Source organism: Bacillus rossius, chromosome 15, assembly GCF_032445375.1.
Source record: "Bacillus rossius redtenbacheri isolate Brsri chromosome 15, Brsri_v3, whole genome shotgun sequence".
Lineage (NCBI taxonomy): Eukaryota > Metazoa > Arthropoda > Insecta > Phasmatodea > Bacillidae > Bacillus > Bacillus rossius.
In genome coordinates, this window is record NC_086342.1 from 9546274 (window position 1) to 9573137 (window position 26864).

Sequence of the window (26864 nt, forward strand, 5' to 3'; positions counted from 1 at the left end):
TTAAGATAAAACTACAATAATAAGTATAAATATTATTTTTTATTATTATTATTATTATTTTTTTTTTTAGTTATTTTAAATTATTAATTTTGAAATATATTTCTTTTTATGACTATTACTTAGTATCTAGGACTTATTACTAATTTACAAATCTCTAATATCTACTACTATACTACTAGTTAAATATAGAGGAACTGTCGGTGTATAAAGTTACAGGTGAATTAAGTCAAGACCTATTCGCATTTTGGTATTTGTTGCAAGCTTGTAATTCAAAATCCCATGCCTTTCAGAAACACAACCGGCACTGGAGGTGAAGCCTGCCAGGCGGGCCATGCCCATCGGACATAGGGAGTCAGCCCTAACAGCACAGGCAGTGAACTCCCGGGAGTCAAACCTACACCTGCGTGCTTCGGACCATTTTGAATTAGCAAATTATTTAATTAATGTCTATAATTTAAGTTTCAACTCGCGGGAGACTGATTGGCCGGTCGCTCAGCCAGCCACAGCACACTACGGAGGTCTGTGAGCCAAAAGATACACATAAAGTTCTGCCATCCTCGATTACACCCGAACAATTCACCTTCGGCCAACTTCGGGATTTGTTTTATTTTTGCGCAGGAAAAATGAATTCAAATATTAAAAGTGGTCGGTCAGTTTGGCTACATTAAAACACTTTAAAATCACTATGGACGGTTACTTAGGTTAGTATATAGCTACAATAAAATAAACAGAGAAATAGAAATATATATAAATAAACCCGAGGTTGGCCGAAGGTGAATTGTTCGGTTGTAATCGGGAATGGCAGAAATTATGTGCATCTTAGGCTGGGTTCACAATTAAAAAAATTAAGCGAGTGCATAGCAAGCCATGCACACGACCTGTGCACACGACCTGTGCGAACTGCGAAATCGGTTCACAATTGAATTCTTACTGTTAATTTCAGCCAATGAAATTTCGCGAACTAGGCGACATCTGTTAGCAGTGTTAGTAAATAAACATATTAACTTTCAAAATAACTATAATACTATTATTATCTCGACATTTTCTTACCACAATATGGTTAATAAATATAAACATATTTCTAGTCCCGCCAAAAAAGCACCCTGCTCTTCTCTCATTGGCTGTTGTGCCATGCGTACGCGACCGAAATAAAATATATTCATTTCACTCCTATGCGCACGACCTCGCTCCCATGCACACGACCAACTTTCTGCTATTGTGAATCGTTAGGTTAGGAAACATGGCGTTCATATCCTATGCACACGACCTACTGTTACTGTTATTTTTTCAATTGTGAACCCAGCCTTAGGCTTCCCATCCTGAACGGTCGGACTCGGGACTCGGACTCGGACCACGCCGGTGCCTGCTGCTCTGTGACGTCAGAGACGAGGCGAGCCAGAGTCCAGGGATCACACGGCAGATTCCAGCCTCGGTTGTGGCCGGGGGGGGGGGGGGGGGGGGAGAGCCTTTTTAATTGGGGAAGCCTACAACTCACGTAGTTTCGGTTCCCTGCAAGAATTTCCGAAGATTTCCGAAGTTTTGCGGTTTTGGTATTTCGAAGATTTCCGAAGTTTTGCGTTTTTGGTATTCCGAAGATTTCCGAAGTTTTGCGTTTTTGGTATTCCGAAGATTTCCGAAGTTTTGCGTTTTTGGTATTCCGAAGATTTCCGAAGTTTTGCGTTTTGGTATTCCGAAGATTTCCGAAGTTTTGCGTTTTTTGGTATTCCGAAGATTTCCGAAGTTTTGCGTTTTTGGTATTCCGAAGATTTCCGAAGTTTTGCGTTTTGGTATTCCGAAGATTTCCGAAGTTTTGCGGTTTTGGTATCAACGCCACTTTCAGCCGCTAAATCAGAAGTCTCGCATGAAAACAAAGCATGTTGTGACTAACCTAACCTAACCCTTCGATTTTTTTTTTTAAATTTCAATTTTTGAGAGAAATCCGAAGTTGCACGAACGTGGTAGGGAACCGAAACTATGTGAGTTGTAGGCTACCGTTTTAATTGGCGTCTGGATCGCGGTGTGGCGTTGGCGACACTGGTTTCACTCGTTACGTCGTCCAGTAGTGCCAATTACTTGTTTTCACCCTCCCTCCCACTTCGTCGGATGGTGAAAGTAAGGGGGGGGGGGGGGTAAAGAGGTTGATGGTGAACGGAGTGGGGGGAGTGGGGAAAAAAGCTTTTTAATCGACTGTAATGCGATATTTATACCGGGGGGGTTTCGCTCAACGAATTACCAGCGCACTTGCCGTTAACGCGCGGTCGTGATTTGTTGTTTCATTTACGCAGAGGGGAGTAATTCGCGCCGCGAAAACTCCCCCGCGGAACGGCCGTTTGTTCGAATTTTCGAATCGGCCGCATACTTCGCGGGCGCATCTCCGCGACCGGCGGAGCGGTTACATCGGACGAGTTTACCGGGCCATCCGTCGTTTTCCCGCGGGGGGAGGGGGGGGGGAACTCGGGTTTGTTCGCCCACCAAAGAGTTTCGCGCGGAATAGAGCTCCCTGTTCTTGTTTCTTGATTTTTTTTTTTTTCCACGTGCAAATCTCTCAGCTGTCGGCGCACGGCATTTGGCGGGAGTTAAATTTCCTTGACGATGGAACGTGAGCAGATGAACGTAAATGTGTTGGAAAGATGGGGGACCCACGTGTAGCAACATGAACACTCTGTGTATGGTAACTTTCGCAAACATTTATGGTACATACCAAACGTATTGTTGTGCCGAATGAAAATTCATGATAGTGAAACTAGCATGGAATATATTTAGTAAACTAAAATACTCATGGTGAAAGGTAGTCAAAAGTAATCACACATTAAACTGGCATTACAATGATTATAATACATATTCTCATTTTACATTCCCAATGGGCTGTGTCACAGCGGTAGAACGGGCGCTTTTTAAACTCAAGGGGCGTGGCTCGAAATTCGTTACGGTGAGATTTTTTTTAATAATTCTTTCATATAATAATGTTTAATCAGCTCAATGGGGTTAAGGTTTGTTTGTGGGAAGTATTAAAAAACTAATTTCAGTCGTTTAAGCAAAAAACAAATATACAAACATACCTATAGCTACTTAGTGCAGAAAGTGTGTGTGTCATTCGCATCCAGAAATTTTGGTATTTGAAAAGTGACTGTTTTATTTATAAGTTTATGTATCACTCTTGGCATTATTTTAAAGTATTCTACGTTAATTTTCGTGTCCCTAGTTACGTAATATATGTTTATTTGAAACATGAAAACACGTGAGGTTAGATGTTGCACATCTTTAGCGAGTACTGAAAAATTATCACACGTGTTTTTTCTCTCCTTCAAATGGTGTTTTTGTGGATAGTCATACACACAGTAAAATGGTATATGCGAAGTTTAGTGTGGACCAAGCCAGGATTTTCTATATTCCTTTCAGATAATTTCAATATAGGTTATTTATTATTGTTTAAAAAAATATTTGTCAGGTAAATTTTAAATTTTGGTCAGGGAAATTCAGGGAGATCTTATTACAGATTTGCGTGGCTACTGTGATAAATATGCGCGTGATCCCACAGACGAACCGAATATTTATTTTCTTCTTGTCTCCCACACAGATGAGTTCGTCGGTGCCAGCAGTCAGACTAACCAGGCGTGAAGTCGGGACGCTAACCTGCGATAATTCTCAGTTAAACATTAAACCATTTGTATTCATTGATGAGTCATTCTTAAAAAGTGCCCCATGTTGGCCAATCAAAAGACGAATTTTTCTGATCGCCGTTCGCCTGTTTTATTGTGTCAGTGCTGTTTTGTTACCGCCGTCTGTTTACGTGATTATACAAAATTACATATTTCTATTCATAACAAAATTATTTTGAATCGACATTCAGTTAAGGAAAAATCTCTAGTAAAAATAATTGGTACAATTTTTTTTTTTTAATTTTAAGCTACCAATAGAAATGTTGGTCACTTTAACATTTAATTTCCATTGGACATTAACATTGTGCTTCATATCCATGTATATTTTAAATATTTTATTTCAGATTGAGCATTTATTTGATATGTTTGTTTGGTAGGTAGGTGCAATTTGACGCAATAAAATATCGTGATTAAGTGGCGTTACAAAAGTAAATTATGTATGCTATGACTCTGTTAACTAACACACTGATGCAGAGGTGGCCAACCTTTGAATAGTGTACTCTGTGTATACGTTCGTGTACACAATGTTTAAGAAAACCGTAGCATATATATATATATTTATTTAAAAAGGTGGGGTTGATTAGAATCGAAAGACGTAACAGTTTACATGTCGGAACCATTTTTTGATCGTTTAATATTGAAAGTGTGCCTTCGTTAAGGCAGAGAGCACACATTAAGAGATGTAAGACCATAACATAGTTTATTGGTCTATTGTAAATTTACGGATACTGAGTTCACGTACATTTAACATGAATCAACAATAATCATATTGTATGAATAATACTTGTTGAGTATAAACTTGTTGAGTCTACAGCGAAAACCTTCTCTTTTTTTTCTTCCACCTGTTTCCACATTGTTTACAAATAAACACATAATTCTGAAGTCGGAATCCAGCGTAATTTTCACGAAGATAAAGTTATCTCAGATTACGAAAAACTCTTCGTTTATTTCAGGTTAATTCTTCGTAATAGTGCGTATATTGACTGCAATTTATAACAATGTAGACGTTACCCAGAAATGAACTCATTGCAAGACGCAAATGACTTCAAGGAGTAAATTATTTGTAGCAGCTAGTCAGTATTAATTTCTGGCATTACTAGTGCTTTAACGAAGATAAATGATAAAAATTTAACGATACCAATTTGTAATGCCCTGAAAAACATTTGTAACTATTAAGGCGTGTGTTGGTTCCTATCCCTGTCATTCAAATGAAAATTTTCGCATCTTTTCGGATGAAAATTTGTTTATTGGTCGCTTAGTAGCTTGCCAAACTTTTTTGCGGGCCACAAATTGGCCGCTCGTGGCACGGTTAGACGTGAAAATTGTGAACATGGGATCAAAAATGTTGTCTCTAGTACATTCAGGGAAGTAATAAAAAAGGGGGGGGGGGGAGACGGGGCATGTGCCCAGGGTGCCATATTTTGGGTAAGGGGGGGGGGGGGGGCTCTAAACTGGCAGAATACTTTTTACGGTAGATACTCACTTGAATATCTTCGTGCTAGAACACTAAATGTTGGAGGGCAGATGAACTGAATTGCTTGCAATGCAATAAAAAATGAAATTACTGCAAATAAAATCTATTTATTTACCGTACAAGTTGAATAAAATACATTTGGAATAGTGGAATTAATTTGTGGTGGCGATAGGAGGTGTTGTCGAGAAAAGGGTGTTTGGATGGTTTTGAAAAAAAAAGTGGGGGGGGGGGGCAAGAAGAATTCTTGCGCAGTAGAACACTTGTCCGTACGTCCCTGCTATCGCAGTTTTTCAGTGATGTGTAAGTGTATAAGGCATCTGCAAGTTGATAACAAAAAAGCACGTTATAACGCCTTATCTGATTGTACGTTATCAGCTTCCGTTAATTTTGCGCCCGGTATCTCTCCCGACTTTTTTTTTTTATCGCACGACAACGTGGTTGGTTCACTTCCATTGAGCACATTCAGAGCGAGTTTTCAGTTACTTTATTAGCTGCAGTTGCATGCTTGTTTCAAGAGTTATCTACAAATCTCGAGGAATTAAAATTTTGAAATACGTAGGTAGTTGAAACTGCTCGAAATCAAAATGATTTTTTTTTTTTAAATGGTCTTTTAGAATGTGTGGATAAATGTTTTCTAACTTTCGTAACATCTAATTATTGATTTACCAGTGTTTTTTTTTTTTCACTAAGGCTCGTCTCAAGTCTCGGTCTCACGCCATTGTTGCTTTTTTTTTCGTTTTGTTTGTCATAACTTTTTCCAACGGCTGTTTATAAAATTTAAACTCAATTTCTCCCTTGCATTTGTTGCAATGTCACAAATATTTTCATCACTTCGGAGCGCATCCCGAGATTACTCGTATGCGTATCCACTTCATATCAGATTTTATAGCTCATATCTTTCAAATCAAAAATATTTGGGCGATTGTACTGTTTCAGATCACGAACCCATTCAACTGCTTGCTTAATTTTAATATTTTATGTTAAGAGATACAATTGGACACGCTATACAGCAACAATTTCTTCCGGAAACAATGTTCCTCAAAGTTTTGTACACGGCGTTATCAAAACAAAATATGTTTCGGTAATTCTACAGCTTTGCAGTACAAACACAACCAATTTATTTCTTTATTCTATTTTAAAATACAACCAGATACGCAGTAGGAAACAATTACCCTCTAAGGGCCGGTTTCACCAGTCGAGTTGAAAATCCCGATGATGTTATCGAGATAAAAAGTTAATCTTCCATTTCTATCTCGATAAAGTTATATGTGTTTCACCACATATTATCTTTCTCTGAGAAAATCGAGATAAGTTTAACTCGATCTTCTGAAATTATCGCGATTTTCTGTTTGTAAACACCTTTCGTTATCAAAGTTTGGCTAGAAATTTCGTAGGCTATTATGGCGAGCCAAGGCTGTAATTTGTCAAAGAAGCAGAGAAATAAAAATACATCGCAGCAGGAGAAATACATTCTTTTAGATTTAGTAACTGAACATTTCAATATCATTGAAAATAAAAAAACAGATGGTGTTTCACAGCAACAAAAAATGAAGCAGTGGCAAATACTTGCAGATACTTTCAATTGTATGTCTGGAGAACATCACAGGACTGCAGAAAATTTAAAAGCGGTGTGGGAGAATCTCAAAAAGCACACGCGAAAGACTTCTGCTGATCAACGAGTTCAAGTATTAACTGGAACAGGTAATATATTTTTTGTCTGTATATCCTGGTACATTATATTTAGGTACAGCAATAAATATTGTATGCATTTTTATCCATAATGCAATTTTACGAATTGTAAACATGTGCAATAACAATTTTTTTAGTTACTTGAATTAATTGTAATATATTAAAGAGGTATCTTGGGTGGAGTTGGAATCAGAACTATAACCTTTGCACTGTCAAGAAGACACTTCGCACTATACCACCAGTGGATATGAAATATACACCACATAACTAAATTAATTCTGTATTTTTTCAGGTGGAGGTCCTTCAAAAACAGTTAGTAAGGATCCCATTTGTGAGAGAGTGCAGAGCCTAATCAAACCGACTATCGATGGTGCCAAGAATCCCTTCGATTCAGATTCAGATGCAATAATATTACCATTTGATGCATCAAATAGGCCTACTGATGAGGATGACAGCATTCAACTGGATGTCGGAGCAGAAGTGGATGTTTCTTTCGTGGAGACGGCAGAGACAGTTAGTAGGCCTACACTTTATTTTGAGAAAACCTAATGGATGTGTCACTGTGCATAGTTATGCTTATTAATCATGTATAGCTATAGCCTATGCACTGTGTTAACTTTATTTCTCTCACATAATGTTCAAATTTAATTTTTCCACAGGTAACTCTTCCAAATGGCGACTGGACGCATTATACTCCAGCCATGCTCAGCAGTCCTGTGTGTTCTGCCCTTCGACACTCCAATAACAACTCGGCTATCACAAACACAGTGCAGACCAATACTACTGATTCATGCAGTGCAAGTAGTGGGAAGGCAATGCCTCCTAGCAGTAGGGGAAATGCTTCAGTGCAATCTCCCTTTACTAGCAAGCGGCGACCAACCCCGGCCACCAAAGTGAAAGAAGTAAGTGCTGTCAATGCAGCAAAAATCGAACTAATTGAACTTGCAAAAAAACATGCAATCGAGGAAAAAGAAGTTATGAAAGAAATCTGGGAACTGCGGTTACAACAAGAACGAGAAAAAGTAAAGCAGGAAAAGCTGCAAACTGAACTTTTATCTTTACAAATCTTGAAAATAAAGAAAGAACTAGAACATTTGCAGTAATTTAATTGTTCTTATGTATTAAACATTTGCTCAACTATCATGACATAATTGTTATATATTACATGTATATTTACAAAGTGATATTCATTGTGCCTATTAACAAACAGTTTCAAGTACAAATGTTAAGAATTATATAAAAGATAATACATGTTCGCTTATGTCACATTATTTTGTATGATCTAAGCAGTTTTACAATGCAAATGTATTAAAATATTCCATACATCTTGCTATATGTAGTTATTTTCACCAGCAAATCTTCAAGTTGATGGCATCTCTGTGTGACATATAGATCAGTATGACCTACAACAAACTGAAAATACACAGAGTGATAAATAATCGTATCTTAAATAAGTATTACAACACACACACACATATATAGGTATTTAATTATAGGTATATGTAAATTTCATTTACCTCCTGAAATAGTTTTCAATCAGTAAATGCCTGACACTGTCATATCTGGGCCTTCTGTTTGCATTTTCGTTGTTCTGCTGTACATTTCCTTCCTCAAGCAACTGTTGCCAAGGGAGGTGGAGATTGAGGTTAGGGTCGTCTGGAGGGAGTTCTTCCCCAGTTTGTCGCAGGATATTATGCAGCACCCCAGTCGCTACAATGATGGCAAACGAATGTTCTAATGACACTCTCAATCCTAAAGATAAGACTGGGAAACGTCGCTTCCAGCAACCGAATGTTCGCTCTACAGGATTTCTTGACCTAATTTGCGACTCATTAAATAGGTGTTCCTGTGGACTTCTGGGATTATCTAATGGAGGCATTAGATATGACCTACAAGCATAGCCCGCATCAACAAGTAGTACAGAATCACCATACTCCCCTCTCTCAAAACATGCCCTTCTGTTGCTATTGTTGAATATGGTACTATCATGTGAGGAACCAGGCCATCGTGCAACAATATCTGTAATTTCCAATTTTGTATTACAAATTACTTGCACATTCACAGAGAAGTAACCTTTTCTGTTACGGTAGAATTCTGCATTGTTTCCACCTGCAACAAACATAAAACAAGCTTGTATGTGGATTGCAATGTTTAATAAAAAGGTAGCATAAAATCAGTGTTTAAACCAACCTGGTGACTGGATTTTTACATGAGTGCAATCCATAGCACCAATAGCCCTGGGAAATTTAGCAATTGCATAGAAATCCCTTTGTGCTAAATTCAGTTCTTCCATCGTCTCTGGGAATTTAATGAACTGCGGTCGAAGAGATGCAATTGCGGAGCTAACCCTATGTATTATTCGGTGAGCTGTGGGTTTACTAAAGCCAGCATAATCCCCAATGGTTAGCTGGTTACAGCCTGTAGCATAAAATCGAAGTGTAGCCAGCAGTTGGTTCATTGGCGACACTGACATATTCCTGTGAAAGACGAAAAAAGTATGTTGAAGGTTGTAATGTAATGTTCGTATAAATGAGTTTTATTTTACTTGTCTATGATTTCATATACATATTTATTATTCTACAGAAACAATTAACATTAGGAAATAATATTAATATAAACTTACTTTTCGGGAAACTGTAGTTGATTTTCTATAAGTTCCAAAACAAACATAGTCGACTGTTTTGAAAGGCGAAAATGTATTTTAAAGTCTTCTTCATCATACATTTCAAAATAATCGCTTCTATCTCGCATCCATCGTGGCCGACGAACAATGGCATCTTCTTCATCACTTTCATCTTCAAAAATCAAATTGTACATGCCTCGAGCCATTACAATTTTTAAAATCTCCTCTCGTCACTTCGTTTTACAATATTATCTCGATAATAAGACTTTAACCACGAAAATCGGTGGTTAAAATATTTTATCTCGATAACACTAAAAGATCGAGATATTCGGAGTGGTGAAACGGGATATTCGGTTAATCTGGATAATTCATTACTTTATCGAGATAATTTCGCTTGGTGAAACCGGCCCTAAAAGATACTCGAATATCCGTCGCCTCACTCGGAATTGCACAGTGTGAAGAAGTTTCGGTCATGCGGGAGAAACTCTAATTGTCCAGACTGAGACCTAGTTCTTTTTCAAGTATTTTCGGGCCTACCCTCTAGATAGTAGCTTTCATAATAATTGACAACATAGCTATATTGACTGAGCTGTCATCAGGCAATCAAACAAACCAGTAAAAAAAAAAAATTCACTTTTCTTTGGTAGCCACATGTTTTGTGGCGTGGCATACAAGAAATTTGGCATCTCCTACTAATTTATATAGAACATGCTTATTTTTTTTTAAATTACAAAACAGCATTAAGTTATTTCTCGCACAGTTTAAATTTCAGTTAACAAGAAACTAGTCGTAAAGTAGTTAAATTAACATTATAAACTTAATACTTTGGATTTGAACTGCCCAGCCGAGTAATTTTTTGCTATTAGTTACGGGGCCCGCTAAACAGATAGCGTCACGTGTAGCGCTAAACATGGTCTCACCTCTGTGAGGTCGATATTCCAAAGACTCAAAAATAATGGTTGAGGTGTTGAACATGCTACACCTGTACTCTAAACGTATTTCTAGAGCACGGTAGCACACGGTCAGTCCCTTATTTTTAAGGAACGGATTTTGGTGTCCCATCTGTTGCCGTTCTGTTGCCAAAATTCCGCGCATGCGCAGTGCTCACATTTTTGTTGATTTCGTCCAGATGGCTGAACCGCATCTGGCGCCATTAACTCGTGTATAGTCATTTTTGTGATCATCTGGGGGACGTACCAAGCGTGTTGATGTCCAAATGAAACTTTATGATAGCGATACTATCCTGGAATACATTTTGTACACCTCAATGGTTACAAAAAAAAAAACAACAAAGAATCGCAACTTTAAAAAGTACGTGAGCTGATTAAAAATCACACCATTTTTTTTTAATTCTCGCGTTAGTGTTGCTATCTGCAGGATATTTGGCGTAGAAAATGAATCGATGGTTTGCCAAACGTCCGCTAGAATGCACTGAAATCAGTTTTCTAGCCTCGCGCAGGGCACAGTTTTTATTAAAACGGTTTGCTTTTTCCGTTACCCAAGATGGACTTGGGTTTGGTCACGTTTCTGGAATACGGTCCTGCGAGTTGAGGTCACGGCTGTGTATCCAAATAAGGCAGTGCCTGTTCGCTACCTTAACCCTGAAAGTCTTGGAATACCGCCCTTATAGAGTCAGCAACTTATGTTATCTCCCTTCCTGTTGCATGGGTTTCGGTTTTATCGCTCCTGGAGTCTGACTGTTCACCGTGGGGAAGCCTAAGATGTCCAAGTTGTGTCCCTGCCCGAACACGCCCAAATATTCACCTTCGGCCAACCTCGTGTTTATTTATATATATATTTATATTTCTCTGTTTATTTTAATGTAGCTATACTAACCTAACTAACCGTCCATAGTGTTTTAAAGTGTTTTAATGTAGCTAACCTAACCGACCACTTTTAATATCTGAATTCATTATTCCCGCGCAAAAATAAAATATAATCCCGAGGTTGGCCGAAGGTGAATGTTCGGGTGTGTTCGGGCAGGGACAGAACTTGATGGACATCTTAGGCTTCCCGTTCAACCGTTCGGGCCCCCGAGCTCTCGTGTGCTGGTGATACTCGCTGGGTGGTGTGGGGGGGGGGGGGGAGGCCACAACTAGCTCCGTGACGTCACCAAGGTCACATGCATTAACGCGGCCTGCGAGAGGCGCGAGCGAGCGAACGATGAATAATAAAAATTAAAGAAGAAAAAAAGAAGGAAGGGGGAAAAAAAAAAAAGAGCTGGGAGAGCGAGAGAACAAACCGGTTTTAATAGCGCATTATTCAGTTAAATGCTGTCGGACGTACGAAGGACGCGCGAGTTTTCAAGTTCCGCGGTGGACTGGACTTTGTCCGGCCGAGTCGCGGGCCTGTACCTCTGTAGCACCTTTGAATATATATACTGTATAGAAGTCGCCAGCCCAGGTTAAAAATTCTAATACGGTTTTGAGGTAGTTGGTTAATTCACCGCCGCAATCGCCACCATCTCTAGGGCATCGACTTGTGGTGGTCCCTAGCGGACAAGTGTCGAACTCTTCAAACACCCCTTCCCCCTCCTGCGGAACGACCGTGAGCTGCAGTGAATGATTGGTGGGGGGGGGGGGGGGGGTGCGGGGAAATGACAGCGGGCGACAGTGCTGCGCTCTAACGTGTAAATAACAACTAAGACGATACAGGGAGTTACGGCAGCGCACTGCAGCGGTGAAGTTCCCAAGCTGCTAATCATACGCTTCTGAAAAACGTAGAGTAAATGCTATCCACTCGCGACTTCTATACAGTATATATATTCAAAGGTGGCACGTAACAACTCGGTCGCGAAAGTAATTAATTCCCCCACAGACTTGGTTCACATGATTTACGTTTACGTTTTAACACTTGATAGTCATTCGAAACTGCTTTAGTTTGCGAATATAAAATTTAAAAAAAAAAAAATTGGTTGTCTGTATAGTCGGTTTACGGACGATAGTTTAACGTGACAACATCGTAACAAAACATTGATAAAATTGAATCATTTTTATTGAATTATCACTATTTTGTATGGTTACAAAGAAGGAGTGAAATGAAATCTACAATTTAATTCATAAATTTACTTTCATTTGCACTCATTAATCCAAATATGTTTATTACTTTAACGAAGAGATTATTTTAACTATAACTTTTATACATGTTTGCTATTTAACTTCTTCCAATCTGTGTTATCCTGTTAAGGATAGGACGATGATGGGAAAAGTAGGAAACGAATGGGAGTGTTTCAAGTATAATGTGCCTCGAAAAAGTCAAATCGATGGTTGTTCCAATCGAGTGGAAGAGAGATAAGATTCGGCGCAAGCTTACAATGAGCGTAACGGGACAATGAGTCATCCTTTTTCGTGCGTGCAGCCGGCGTTCATCGATTTATTAGACGTTGTCACTTCAAAAATAAAACTAAATATGTTTCGTTGACTTGAAAAACGTGACGAATGAGACGAAAGTGTTCTTGAATAATAATAAAAACAAAGGTTAGCAAGTCTTTTCTGTACTCGCCAGTGTTGTGTATCCAGTAATCTTACGAGTTCTCATGTTGTTCATGTTGCAAACATAAACTTATAATACGAAACTTTGGGCATGAAATTGAACGTAGAATACTTTAAAATAATGCCTAGCATGATAAGTAAACAGAAGTAAATAAATTACTCTTTTTGAAAAAAAAAAATCCGGATGCGAATTGCACACATACTTTCTGCGCCCAGTAGAAATGGCGAACTGAATCGTTAACGTTGTTTGCAACCATCAAACGCAGATGGTATAGAAACGGCTCGGATAAAACCCCCATCTTTGGAACTGATTTTCGACAAGTAATTTTACTGAAATTCTGCCCATCTTGTTAAAATTCACTATAAACAGTTGTTACTATGTTTTCGCACGCGTTAGAAGTTTTACTGTACTTCTATGGAATTACTAAAATATTAACCTTGGAAGATTTTTAAACTCGTTTATAACACTAACAAAAGTACATGTTTGTTTATTTAATAATGTTCGCAGGCTTTCACAACCATTGTCTGAAGTAGCTTGGCTTCTGGGTTGTAGCCGCGTCCTTGGCGAATAATTCACCGACGTTTCGGTTGACATTGCAATCGCCATCATCAGGGAGCAGTTACTCAACTGCTCCCTGATGATGGCGACTGCAATGCCGACCGAAACAAGTCGCTGAATTATTCGCCAAGGATGCGGCTACAATCCAGAAGCTAAGCTACTGTTTGTATATTTGTTTTTTCTTAAACGACTGAAATCAATTTGTACATATATTTCCTACAAACAGGCATTTACCTTATTGAGCTGATTCAATTTTAATATTATGTTATTAAAAAAAAGTTAAAAATAATTCCGTGACGAGCTTTGATCCAGGCTCTTTGAGGTAACAAGTTCTTGCTCTACAGCTGTGCTACTAAGCCAAGCGGGAATTTAGATGGAGAATATGTATTATAACCATTGTAATGCCAGTTTTATGAAGTGTTTTAAAACTTGTGATTTATTTTTCCTGTGACTATTTTAGTCCATCAAATGTATTCCAGGGAAGTCATAAAGTTAAATTTGGCACACCGATACGTTTGGTATGCCCGCTAATATTCAAGAAAGTAACTATGTACGTGTTAATGTTGCTGCACTTGTATCCGCCATTTATGTGACACATTTCCGTTCATCGGATTTCCGGTCCTTTTCCACGAAATTACTACTACCAAATGCCGTATACCGAGAGCCAAGATTTTTAGACAAAAAAAAAACGAACATTTGGCACAGTATTTACCTAAACACCATAATTTCGAACTACTGGTAGTACCTACCGTTTGTGTGCACGGGAGTGTAGATAATGTTGTGCATTTCTAACTTAAAAGTAGATACGCTCTTGCGAATAGGAGATCTATATTGTATTATGTATGGGTTTTTCGCTAACATTCACATATAAAAATACCTCTTGTTATATAACAAAACGTTAAAAATATATTCCATTAAAAGCTCGTAACAAAAGAGGCCTGAAAATTGTTTAACCAGGCGTTTGTAGACGTTCTTTATTAGGACTGGGTTTCCTGAGGGTAGGTACTATAATTAACCCTATTGTAGTGTCGGGCCTGTCCTAGTTTTGCGGTAATAAAACAGGCAGCTTTTCCAAGGGAAATGTTGGGGAGTGAGAGTTGAAACCTAGATCAATGGCAGTATCAGAAGATCGTAGAAGAAACCCCTAGTCTTGTTTGGGAGGGGGGGGGGGGGGGCGCTTTCGTAAACACACAACCCCCCCCCCCCCCCCCCCGAACCAAAAAAAACCACGCTTTACGGAACAATGTTTATCCAGTTGTACTGGCTATCAGTAAGGCCCCGTTATACAGTGGCGCGTAAACGGAGACATATCTCACTATCGCGGCTGCTGCATCCACAATGCACGGAAACGTAACAAACGGCAACCAATTAGATTGCATTTCAAAGTTACGAAATTTTAATGTAATAAAAAAAAATATGTATTATGATTCGAAATCATAGCATGGGAAGAATTTACATAAATAATAAAAAAATAACGACAAAGTAAAAATAGAATAGTCGATATTATTCATAAACAAACATGGCTGCCAACGCAGCCAAGTACTCGGCTTCTATTAGTCGCACGGAGCGACGTAAACGTAAGAGCTCAGCACCGCCGAGATAATCCGTCTCCGTTTACGCGTCAGTGTAGAACGGGACTATGGGCACATACACTTTCCGTTTTCTGGTCGAAGCTTTTTTGACGTGACAACGTCTAATAAATCGACGAATGCCGGCTGCACGCACGAAAAAGTGTCCCGTTACGCACATTGTCCCGATACTCTGTGTCCAGTTACGCTCATTGTACGCTTGCGCCGCATCTATCTCTCTTCCACTCGATTGGAACAACCATCGATGTGACTTTTTCGAGGCACATTAAACTTGAAACACTCCCATTCGTTTCCTACTTTTCCTATCATCGTCCTATCCTTGACAGAATAACACAGATCGGAATAAGTTAAATAGCAAACATGTATAAAACTTATAGTTAAAATAATCTCTTCGTTAAAGTAATAAACATTTGAATTACTGAGTGCAAATAAAAAATAAATTTATCAATTAAATTGTAGATATCATTTCACTCCTTCTTTGTATCCGGAACCGACCCCTCTCACCACGAGTGCACAAAATCCCCCAATGATAATTGCATTGCATCCCCCGTCCCCTCATTTGAAAAAACATGAGTTGTTGCCACCCCAACATCTCGCACACAGATAATCACCTTTGGCTTTGAATTTGATAAGCGTCCAACCAATGAATGTCAGATGGTCCTAACCCAGGAAATTTTTTAAACTAGTTTTTATCAAAATCATGTTTTAATGCACGTATAGCACTAAACAAAAAAAAACTAAGCGAAATATTGCACTGTAGGGTCAATTGTCAACTAGTATATTTATTTTTAATTTTTTTTTATATATAAACAATTTACCTCCAAGTGTTTTATATTTCCTACTACGTACCCCCAAATTTTTTCCCCCCCAATGGCGCATTTCGCGCTGTACACAAACACCCCTCTCCCCGGGTCGCCTTTGTCGCTAGCGACAAAGTACTGGAATCCTTTTCACAGACGAGAGAGCCAAACGCTCGATCGTGCATCTTCGGTTTTTTTTTTTTTTTGGTTCATTGTAAACAAATATGGCGGTGTTGATAAAAGGATACTAATGGTCAATTAGGTTAGGTTATCTACATTATAAATACTTTAAAACATTGTGGACGGTTGATTTGGTTAGGATAGCTACATAAAAGATACGGAAAAAAAAGCATGAACTTCGGGTTTTGGCTCTCTCGTCTGTGAAAATAAGGCTTTCCGACAAAGTACGTCATTATTCCTCCAACCTGCGAAGGATGTTTTTTTTTTTTTCGACACTGCCGGTAGTGGCACACGGACAGGATCGTCTTCCAAGCCGGCGGGATGGTGGGATTGAGGACGGTTTTCCCCGGGCTCTGGAGCAGGGATGCCAACTTGGGGGTTTTCCCCCCAAATTTGGGGGGAACAAAGCTGCAATGCTGTTTTTTTTAGGGGGTAAATTTATTTAGGGGGATTTTTTAGCGGGTACATTATTTAAGAAAATTTTTGAGGGCGTGAATTTAAAGTGTATATCTTTAAAACAAAGTGAAGAAAGAACAGCAGCACAAGTGGCGAAAATAATTTTAGCTCTCAAACAGGGTGTACAATAAAAACTTCAGAGGTTTTTTTTTTAAATCTAAATCTAGGGGGATTTGAAGTTGGTCCTAGGGGGAACACTCTGTAGGAGTTGGCATCACTGCTCTGGAGCGACGTTATGCCAGCGCAGAGGCGCAGGCGCGGGGCCAAAGAACCGAGAAGGCGCGACCACCAGCTGATAAGATACATTATCAGCAGCAGTCGAGGGCACGATACAGTCACGCGTCGCCAGCCCCGGGGGGGAAGCTGGTTCGTGATTGGCTCCTGAGATGGGCAAGGAATTTTTTTTCTGGTACCAAACGTTAGCGAGTTTCATTTTTAGAGGTGTAAAAGTAACGAACAAAAGCGTACCCTTATGTATTCGTTACTATAACAATCAGTACTCGTTACTATCGTATCGTTACTCGTTACTTCTGATACCGCATAACATGCTACGAATCGAGTCGTATTGCGTACGCGTACAGTATGACGTCGCGTAAATAATAATAAATGGAATAAGTATATACAATTAACAATATTTGATAATTAACAGTTTTTGTTAACCAAGAAACAATTAATTCTCATTAGAGCGGCTTTATTATATTATCTCTTTTAAGAAAATAAAAAAAACGTGAAAATTCGCGATAATAAAAAACAAAAACATAGGTACATATTTATAATTTGTAAAAAATACTTTCTTACGTTGTTTCTGTTCCAATCTCAAACTTTGTCTACACACACAATACCTTTAATAAACAGTAAAAAAACTTGGACGACGAATTTCCAAATCATCGAATATGCGCGCGCATGCGTGAAACATACGAAAAATGCGAGTAACGAAATGCAGCCGTGTGTAACGTTTCGTTACTCGTATATAGACGTCGCACCCGTTACTCAGTAACGAATACATACGGTTTGCTACAGCTCTAGTCATTTTGAATAAGTTCACCTTTCATTGTTCTTTTACAGGTGAAACGATTTGGTTGCCTTGGGATGAACTGGGTTGAATCGAAACTTGCCCAGGGAAACACTGACCACAGACCATGGATCTATCTAAAATAGAACAACATTTTAGTTGTCTGCTTGAAAGGGAACAGTTATCACGTTATCACAGATTTTAAATCCACTCAGAACACATTTTAGGTGTCAGAGCGTGGATCCATCCAACCAAAAGAAAAAAAAAAAAAGCAATGCCAGGATCTGCACAAGAACTAGCCCTGTATATATATATACTTATGTATTTATATATATTTATTTATATATATATTATATATATATTTATATATATATTTATATATATATAAATTTAAACTTATCCGTGCACAATATTTATCCAATATGATAATACACTGCTGGGATCCGCACAAAATAAACTCCACTGATCATTTCTTTCTCTGCACTTATAATAGAGACACAAGATCTTGAAGCGGTGCCAAGAGACTTTTAATTAAAAGTTTTATAATCGCTTTGTATTTTTAGATTATAACTCGGCGAAAAATTGATGTAATGAATATTTTAGGTCTCTCGACTAAATTCGGGTTTATGGGATACTTCAGGAACTCATAATTCACATCCTTTTTAAGACTTATGAAGGACATGATAGATGCGGAAGCATTAAAAAACTGATCCCAGTGTTTCGAACATTGGTCGCGGCCGTAGTAGGAGAGACCAGTCTACCCACAGAGACAGGAGGAGGCTACTGACCTTCACTTCTTACGCAGATTTGCATCTGGCTTTGGACTCGGTGGCTATTTTGAAGCGCTCTTGGCTGGTTGAGAGTTGACCCAGTTTGGTTTCGCTGACATTTGCTCGGCTGTCGACGTATCGAGGCGTGGCTTGAAAGTGCGTCATTATGATCGAAGTTAAGGTTTTCTTTCGCTTCGAAGTTACCTGGCCTCTAATTTAGCTAATTTGGCTAGAATATCACTTCAGTAAAAAAAAAAATTGGTTGTCTGTAAAGTCGGTTTGCGGACGTCATAACAAAACATTGATGAAATGATTGCAGACTTTTATGAATGAAATGTAATCATTTTTATTGAATTATCACTATTTTGTATGAATACAAAGAAGGAGTGAAATGAAATCTACAATTTAATTGATAAATTTACTTTTATTTGCACTAATTAAATCCAATATGTTTATTACATTAACGAAGAGATTATTTTAACTATAACTTTTATACATGTTTGGTATTTAACTTCTTACAATCTGTGTTATTCTGTTAAGGATAGGACGATGATAGGAAAAGTAGGAAACGAATGGGTGTGTTTCAAGTTTAATGTGCCTCGAAAAAGTAAAATCGATGGTTGTTCCAATCGAGTGGAAGAGAGATAGATGCGGCGCAAGCGTTCAATGAGCGTAACGGGAAACAGCGTAACGGGTCAATGTGCGTAACGGGAAACTTTTTCGTGCGTGCAGCCGGCGTTCATCGATTTATTAGACGTTGTCACGTCAAAAATTTTGTCGTATAGTTAACTTAGACTGTAACAACTAAAGCAAATACACTGGATACTAATTCCCGGACAGCTCTATGACTAATAACACAGGCGAGAGTGTGAATAGGCGCTACTTCAAAAAAGTATATATATATATATATATATATATATATATATATATATAATAGATAAATTGTTAAATTATATATTTTATTATATTATCTGGTGTGACACATTAATAACTTCTTTTTAAGCAATTCGAATAGCTGCAAGATTATATATTACCCCCCCCCTCCCCCCCATAAATCTGCTAGATTATAAAATTGGGCGTGTGTGTACTTATGTACGCGCGTTAGAAGTTATACTCACTTGGCATGGTAAAAAAAAAAACTTACTTTAAATTTTGCAAGCAAATAATTAATATAAATAAAATGACTGGAGTGATATTATAAATACGGTTGGTAAAAATTGTATAAATGCAGTATAAATTCAATAATATATATATATATATAAACACGTGTATAAAATTAATCATTAAAATTAGTAAAATATACTAGATTATTTTATAATTAAATAAATGTGTAATTTATAATGCAAATAAATTATAGATACGGGAACATAACCTCCCGGGAGGGGAGGGGAGGGGAATAGTTTGGTACGTGGTGGGGGAACCAATAGAGACAGCAGGGAAAGGTAGACATGACGCTGCATACATAGTAATTCTTGCTCTCTTGCGCTCTTGGACTCAACGTACACATTTTTTTTTGTGGCGACACTTCAAAAATTAAATATAAATACTTAAAAACTTTCACTCAAAAATGTAAAAATAATCTCAGTAAAGGTTTCACTCTCGAAAACTATAACACTTTCGTGGGTTTGGTTTTTTTGATTCAGAACTGTGATTAATTGGCCTATATATATATATACAATGTTAAGGAACATTTGCATAATAAACACAAACAAACCTAATGTGAATTAGATCTACTATTAGCAGAGAATTAAATCTTTTTTGATATAATTATTAAAATTTTGAGTGGAAATCTTAAATATTTATATTTAATTTTTTTTTTAATTGAGCCATCACAAAAAAAAATATGGAAGTTGGCGAAAGAGGTTGCTGGAAATATTTAAGTCTCCGTAACTGTTTAGCTTGTTAACTTTTCCCAGTGATTTGTAAGACATCGTGTAAACCTGGCTGTGACGTGACATGAAATGACCCTTTTTTTTTTTTCGACAGCGACCGTCTTCGTCGCCGTGTGAACCAGGCTTCGAAGCGACACCTGCGCGCGTCGTCGAACTAATATGAAATGCGAGTCTGGCAGAACGCAGCCATCGCTTCTTCGGTGTCTTTGCGTGAGCGCATACACGCGCGCACGTGTGTGACGGGGCTTCGCTACGCCAATATTTGCGTAGCCGCCTCCCCGACGCTCGCGCGCCTGTGTGTCGTAGCGCGGGACAGACGCGTCTTCGCGCCCCGCGTCCACGAGGGGCGGGGGAGGGGGGGGGGTGTTTTGATGACATGACAGCTGGAAGGCCGCGGGAAAGCCCACACGTGACGCGGCCGTCAAACAAACAAAGGCCAAGACTTCGACGACGACGACGACGATGTACGCGGGGGTATTTGCGTGGCTGCTTCGTTAAGGGAAGGACAAACCCAGCCAATGGGCATATCCAGGGGAAGCAGTAACCCCCCAACCCTCTTCCAAACTTTAAAAAAAAATTAGAAAAAAACTTAAATAAACAAGAGTGTCTATCTGACCACACAGAAAAACAAAACGCGCAATTTTAAAACTAAAAACATTTAAGCATATGCTGATGGCGGATGAGTATTTCTGTTTCTGGACTTAGTTTTAAAGAACTAAGAAAATGGCTAAAACTCATCTTTTCGAAATAATTCTTAAGACATACCAAAGTCCTGTAGAGATTCTTGGAAGCACTCGAGGGACTTACGTCACTTTTATTTTCATTTGTCTTCAAAATGGCGTGCGCCTAGAGAGGCGTCACTGCGCTAACAGCACCAACAACGAATACACCCTTGGCTAGGTGGGCGCATTGATAACGCATGAGAATTTCGAAGAACTTCAGTAATCGATACCCTGAAAATGGCGACCGCAAGGTAAACCGAAACGTCTGTGAAATCTTCGCCTTAAGACTTTGCTGGAACCCGCGGGTCAACGGCCGAGAAAGCCTGCGATCCTTATTAAATTTCCAGAGAGAGAGAAAAGGAAAAAGACTAACGTGGTAGGTGTGTATTTAAACATTAAGAAATAAACATATTGCGTAATACATACGCCGCTGCTTCATCTGTGAGAAGTTTTAATTTCCTCCTCTCCCACGAAAGGTGTTGAATTATAAAAAAAAAATTAAAAAAATCGCTCTTTGTCCAGCCATCTTAAATATGGAAATAAAAAATATATAGCCTCAACTTTCAGTGCGGATGCCTTCTGGTGTTTTACTATGTGTTTCTTCACATTTTTACAGGTCTCGAAAGTAGCAATAGTATAAACAATAGTAGAAGTAGTAGTAGTTGCAAATGAGGAGTTGAACCCACGACCTCCCGAACGGCGAGTCGATCGCTACGCCAGTGCGCTCGTTCAGCTGCGAAACGAAGGGCATAATCTAATAATTATCTCAAAAACACATACGTGTACAACTTTCGAATTTTTATAAGATGTTTGTTTTGTTTAATGCAGACTAAGAAGAGAGCGATATTTTTATTGTAACTTATACTCAATTTTATAATATGTCGCGTTGAGTTTTTTTCTTTTATAGTGTTTAAAATTAAATGTAATCGAGTTCACAAACCATACCGGGAAAGTACAAAAAAAATCAACATGCTTACACTTGAATGGTCGTAACGTTCTGTTATTTTACTATGAAAAAAAACTTAAAAATCTATTACTGTGTTTATGTGGCAAACTTATGCCACCGCGTCTGAAATCTGTAATTATAATCAAACCTTAGCTTTTAATTAACTTGTAAAGAGTCACACTTGTCTATGCCGTACTCGGGATGTGAAAGCAGGACCTCTCGCGCCGACGAATGTCTTAAAGAAAATTTACCTAAAAGATGTAATTTAATGGTTGGGCGAATCGTGGAGTGACGTGAAACAATCCACCCCGGAGCAAAGCTGGAAAAACATCACCTCGAAAAAATTATCCCAACTGCCCAACAAAAAAACCATGTCTTGATTTTCTAATTATATCCATGTTGGCCGATATTTTTTTTATCCGAGGTTTCCGTATATATAAATTTAATTTATGAACAAGGTGAGCCTGAATTCGACCAACCAACTTTTTAAATGCCATTCCTGGTCTAGCGACTTGTACTTCAAAACACTTTTTCTACGTCTTCTAATTTTTTTTTTTTTAATTAAAATTTTGTTAGTGTCTTGTCCGCTGCATTTTTACAACAGAAATCATTGTAGGGTTCAGTATTTTAGGACTTTTAATTAAAAAAAAGATCGGTACATAAGTATTTTATTTCACATTTTTAATATTCAGTAAAGTCTGTAAAGTGGTCTGAAAAAAACAGGCTGAAACACAGAAATATTTATATTCTCCGTGATCTTCCCTTTTAATGTAAAGATTTTAAAAAAATGTCAGTGGTGGCGTATCGTATGCCTAACTTCATTAGAACAAGAAAATATTTGGCTTTGCGGAGCTTCAGCTATTATTCCTTCTGGCCGCGACCAGGTTCACATACGCCTGTCTTGCGCGTGAGGGGAGACACGCAGTCCGACTGCGCGTACCTGGGGCTCGCTTTTCGGTCTAACGGGATTCCATCGGAATATTTCGAATGTCGCACAGAGGCTCCGTGAACGTTGGTCGGCGCCTGCCCGCACACACACACACACACACACACATACACACATACATGCACACATACATACACACCTACATACACACACACACGTACACACATACACACACACATACATACACACACATACACACACACATACATACACACACATACACACACACACACACACACACACATACACACATGGCTGGGCAGCACCGAGGTTACACGTTTCCGTTCCACGCGACCTCCCGTTTCCGTTTCCACGAGGTCTACACCGAGAACCAAGATGTTGAAGAGGTAAAAATTTCCACGAGCGTTGAAGAACTAGAAGTTTATAGTAATGCTAGCAAAAGAAAAAAAAAACACTTTTGTTTAGGGGTTTCATAGGTACTGAGAACTCCTCAGCTTTCTCCTTCCCCCCTTCCCCCTTCTGGTGATCGTATATCGGGGGTGTTCCCAACCTCAAAACCCTTGGGGAGATTCCTCTATTGTAGATGGCCACAACGCCCAAGAAGGCCTGCACTCACAGAGCCACGACGCTTTTCCCGGGGGAATTTTATTAAAAGTCGGCCACGTCAGCCACCCAGGATGCCAGTTTGGTGAGGGGAGAGGGGAGGAGGAGTATACTTCTGTTATTGGGAGGTCGCAGAGTAAGACTCCCAAGCTAACTCGGAGAGTAGCGCACCTGAAGGACTTCAATCAGCGCGCGGAACGGGGTTGCGAGGAAAAGGGCTTAAACCCAATATGTTGCAACAGTCTCCTTGCGCGCGGGGGTTCAATAACCTCTGCGGATTGTTCTGGAAACCACCCTCTCGGCCACACACTACCTCCTTCTCTTACCTTGCCCCGTAGATGGAGGGGGAGGGGGTGAGGGATTTTGCAATAACAACCCCCCCCCCCCCCCGTGCACCAATTCCGCCAATCGTGGACAAACCCAGAAGAGAAAAAAAAAGGGTGGGGGAAGGGAAATAATAACTGGTCGCTAAATCTGTACGAATGTCTTTATTTTATTTATTATCATATTTATTGGTGGAAAAAGTTAAGGCGACGCACTTTTTCTTACACTTAAATCACATTTTCTGCTATTACATTATTTTAAAATTTTACAAAAATAAGCTTAACATTAAAGATTATGAAATAGGTAATGAAATAGAAATCATAATTTAACTTTAACTAAATGTTCAAAGATAAAATGTAACAATTACAAAATTTAACAATAAAGCGAATACAGGTAACTAAAAATTAAGCATAGGCATACACGTGCTGGAGGGTAGTTAACACCTAAAAAAATCCGACGTTTCCAAGATAAGATGATAATAAGTGGTATTACATTAAAACCAGTCACTCACGCATTCACTCACAGATTAAAGCAGTAGGTAAGCCGCGATGAGACCACGGAAAGTAGGTGTTCCAAAGTACTTTTTTTCCAGCCTGTATTTGGAATTAGCTAGGTTTTTTGAGTGTCTGTCGCCTGGTCTTGTACGTATAGTTTCATGTGCTGACTATTCAAAACTAATTGACAATTTATATATATTTTTTTATGGGACGATGTTACCTCCAAAAAAAACTAAGCAGATAGTGCGGTAGTCGCTAGACGAAAGGAAAAACACACAAGCATGTCTCACCAAAAGTTTGAGACTTATCAACCAAATTATCATAATCTCAAATTGTTATAATATTAATACATTGTTAAATAACTACTTAACAATTCCTAATGTTAGTAATTATTTTTTATTAAAACAAAATTTAAAATTCTAGAAAATCCTTACTAAACTTGTTATATATTGCATATTTATAAAAAAATAATCTCAAATTTTTATAATATTAATACATTGTTAAATAACTACTTAACAATTCCTAATGTTAGTAATTCTTATTTATTAAAACAAAATTTAAAATTCTAGAAAATCCTTACTAAACTTGTTATATATTGCATATTTATAAAAAAATTTATCTAATATACAATAAACTTCTCGCAAGAACACGATTTGATTTTAAAATCTTGATTAGTGAAAAACGTCTTAAAAACAGAATAGCAGTTCAGAGAAATTGTTTTATCGTTTTTATATTGCTTTTATAAATTGAGTCAAATAGACGTCAAAATGTATAAAAAGATGGGTTTAAAAACACTTACCAAAACTAAAAACCGAATATATTTATGAAGTTTGGTAATGTTCTTAAGCTTTTGGGCGGGCCGTGTATAAGTTGTAAGTGTATTTTGTGGCTACAAATAGCAGTCGCCTTTGTCACAGAAGGCAAGAATAATCGCCAAAGCAGTAACGAGAAGTCGGAAATCTTCCCTCGTGTGACGATAGTCCTAAGTTTATGGGAACTGAGTTCGTACGCTAACTGGAAGCCCACTACTAATATCAGGAGGTCGCTTCTTCCCACCAACAAAAAAAAAAAAAAAACTTTCAAAGCAAACAGCGGAAAAAGTAATCAAATCATCCCCCTTCCTATCAAAAGGAAATTTCTCAATTAGAACGTCATATTGACCCATTTTTTTTATTACCGCGATTACTATAATCTTAGCTCTTTTACGCCCTATAGAGCCGGGAGTCCACGGTAAACTTCGATAAATTCAAAATAAACTCTTTCGCCGTTTCGTTTTGTCTGCTATCACGACACGTTCTCCGCCACGTGTTGGTGGAAATCAACGGGAGTGACGGGATATTGCACCGTTGTTGATCAACAAACGGCTCGGCATTTTCCCGGTTGCGCAGTAAATTTCAAACCTGTTTGATTTTGCACAACATATTGCGCAACCCTTCACCAGTTAACTACACATCATCAACTGTATTGCACGATAATATCGCACGTCTGTGGGTACCCTTTTAAACGTAAATAATAAAATAGTAGACTTGGGCCCTGGGCATACTGCGTTTGAACTAATGGACAAATGAACCAATGACTGGGCTCCGGTCGACGGACGCGGTAAGGCGCCCGGCGTCAGTGGAGCGACGGATGCGCTCACGGGGACGCAGTCTGGTCGCTGTGACGTCTGCGGGCTACGTCTTGCGTCACGTCGAACGGGCTTTAAACGGCGCGGGTCACGGTGTCAAGTAGTCTGCCGCATCCAGCCTCCCCTCCGCTCTCACCCCCTACATCTTACCCTTCCCCCCACATCTACATGATACCCTCCCCCCATACCTACATCATACACTCCCCCTAACCCCTACATCTTACCCTTCCCCCCACATCTACATCTTACCCTCCCCCCATACCTACATCATACACTCCCCCTAACCCCTACATCTTACCCTCACCCCAACACCTACATTTTACCCTCCCCCAACACCTACATCTTACCCTCCCCCCAACACCTACATCTTACCCTCCCCCCAACACCTACATCTTACCCTCCCCCCAACACCTACATCATACCCTCCTCCTAACCCCTACATCTTACCCTCCCCCCAACACCTACATCATACCCTCCTCCTAACCCCTACATCTTACCCTCCCCCTAACCCCTACATCTTACCCTCCCCCCATACCTACATCTTACCCTCCTCCAACCCCTACATCATACACTCCCCCAACCCCTACATCATACACTCCCCCTTCCCCCCACATCTACATCATACCCTCCCCCATACCTACATCATACCCTCCCCTAACCCCTAAATCATACACTCCCCCTAACCCCTAAATCATACACTCCCCCTAACCCCTAAATCATACACTCCCCCATACCTACATTTTACCCTCACCCCATACCTTTGCCTATACCCTCCCCCCATACCTACATCATACCCTCCCCCTAACCCCTAAATCATACACTCCCCCTAACCCCTACATCTTACCCTCCCTTAACCCCTACATCTTACCATCCTCCCAACCCCTACATCTTACCATCCCCCCAACCCCTACATCTTACCCTCCCCAACCCCTACATCTTACCCTCCCCCAACCCCTACATCTTACCCTCCCCCAACCCCTACATCTTATCCTCCCCCCAACCCCTACATCTTATCCTCCCCCAACCCCTACATATTACCCTCCC

At 39.1% G+C, this 26864-nt stretch overlaps 2 protein-coding genes across 3 annotated transcripts in view; both read left to right on the forward strand.

Moving 5' to 3' along the window:
- Window positions 1-26864, forward strand: part of LOC134539719 (forkhead box protein O) — a 382038-nt gene that overhangs the window by 15913 nt on the left and 339261 nt on the right. The window lies entirely within an intron of this gene.
- On the forward strand, window positions 5717-10738 carry LOC134539332 (myb/SANT-like DNA-binding domain-containing protein 3). Its single transcript, XM_063381265.1, has 3 exons — window positions 5717-6834; window positions 7115-7335; window positions 7482-10738. Exons 1-3 carry the CDS (start codon window positions 6534-6536, stop codon window positions 7923-7925), a joined length of 966 nt encoding a protein of 321 aa, XP_063237335.1. The 5' UTR covers window positions 5717-6533; the 3' UTR covers window positions 7926-10738.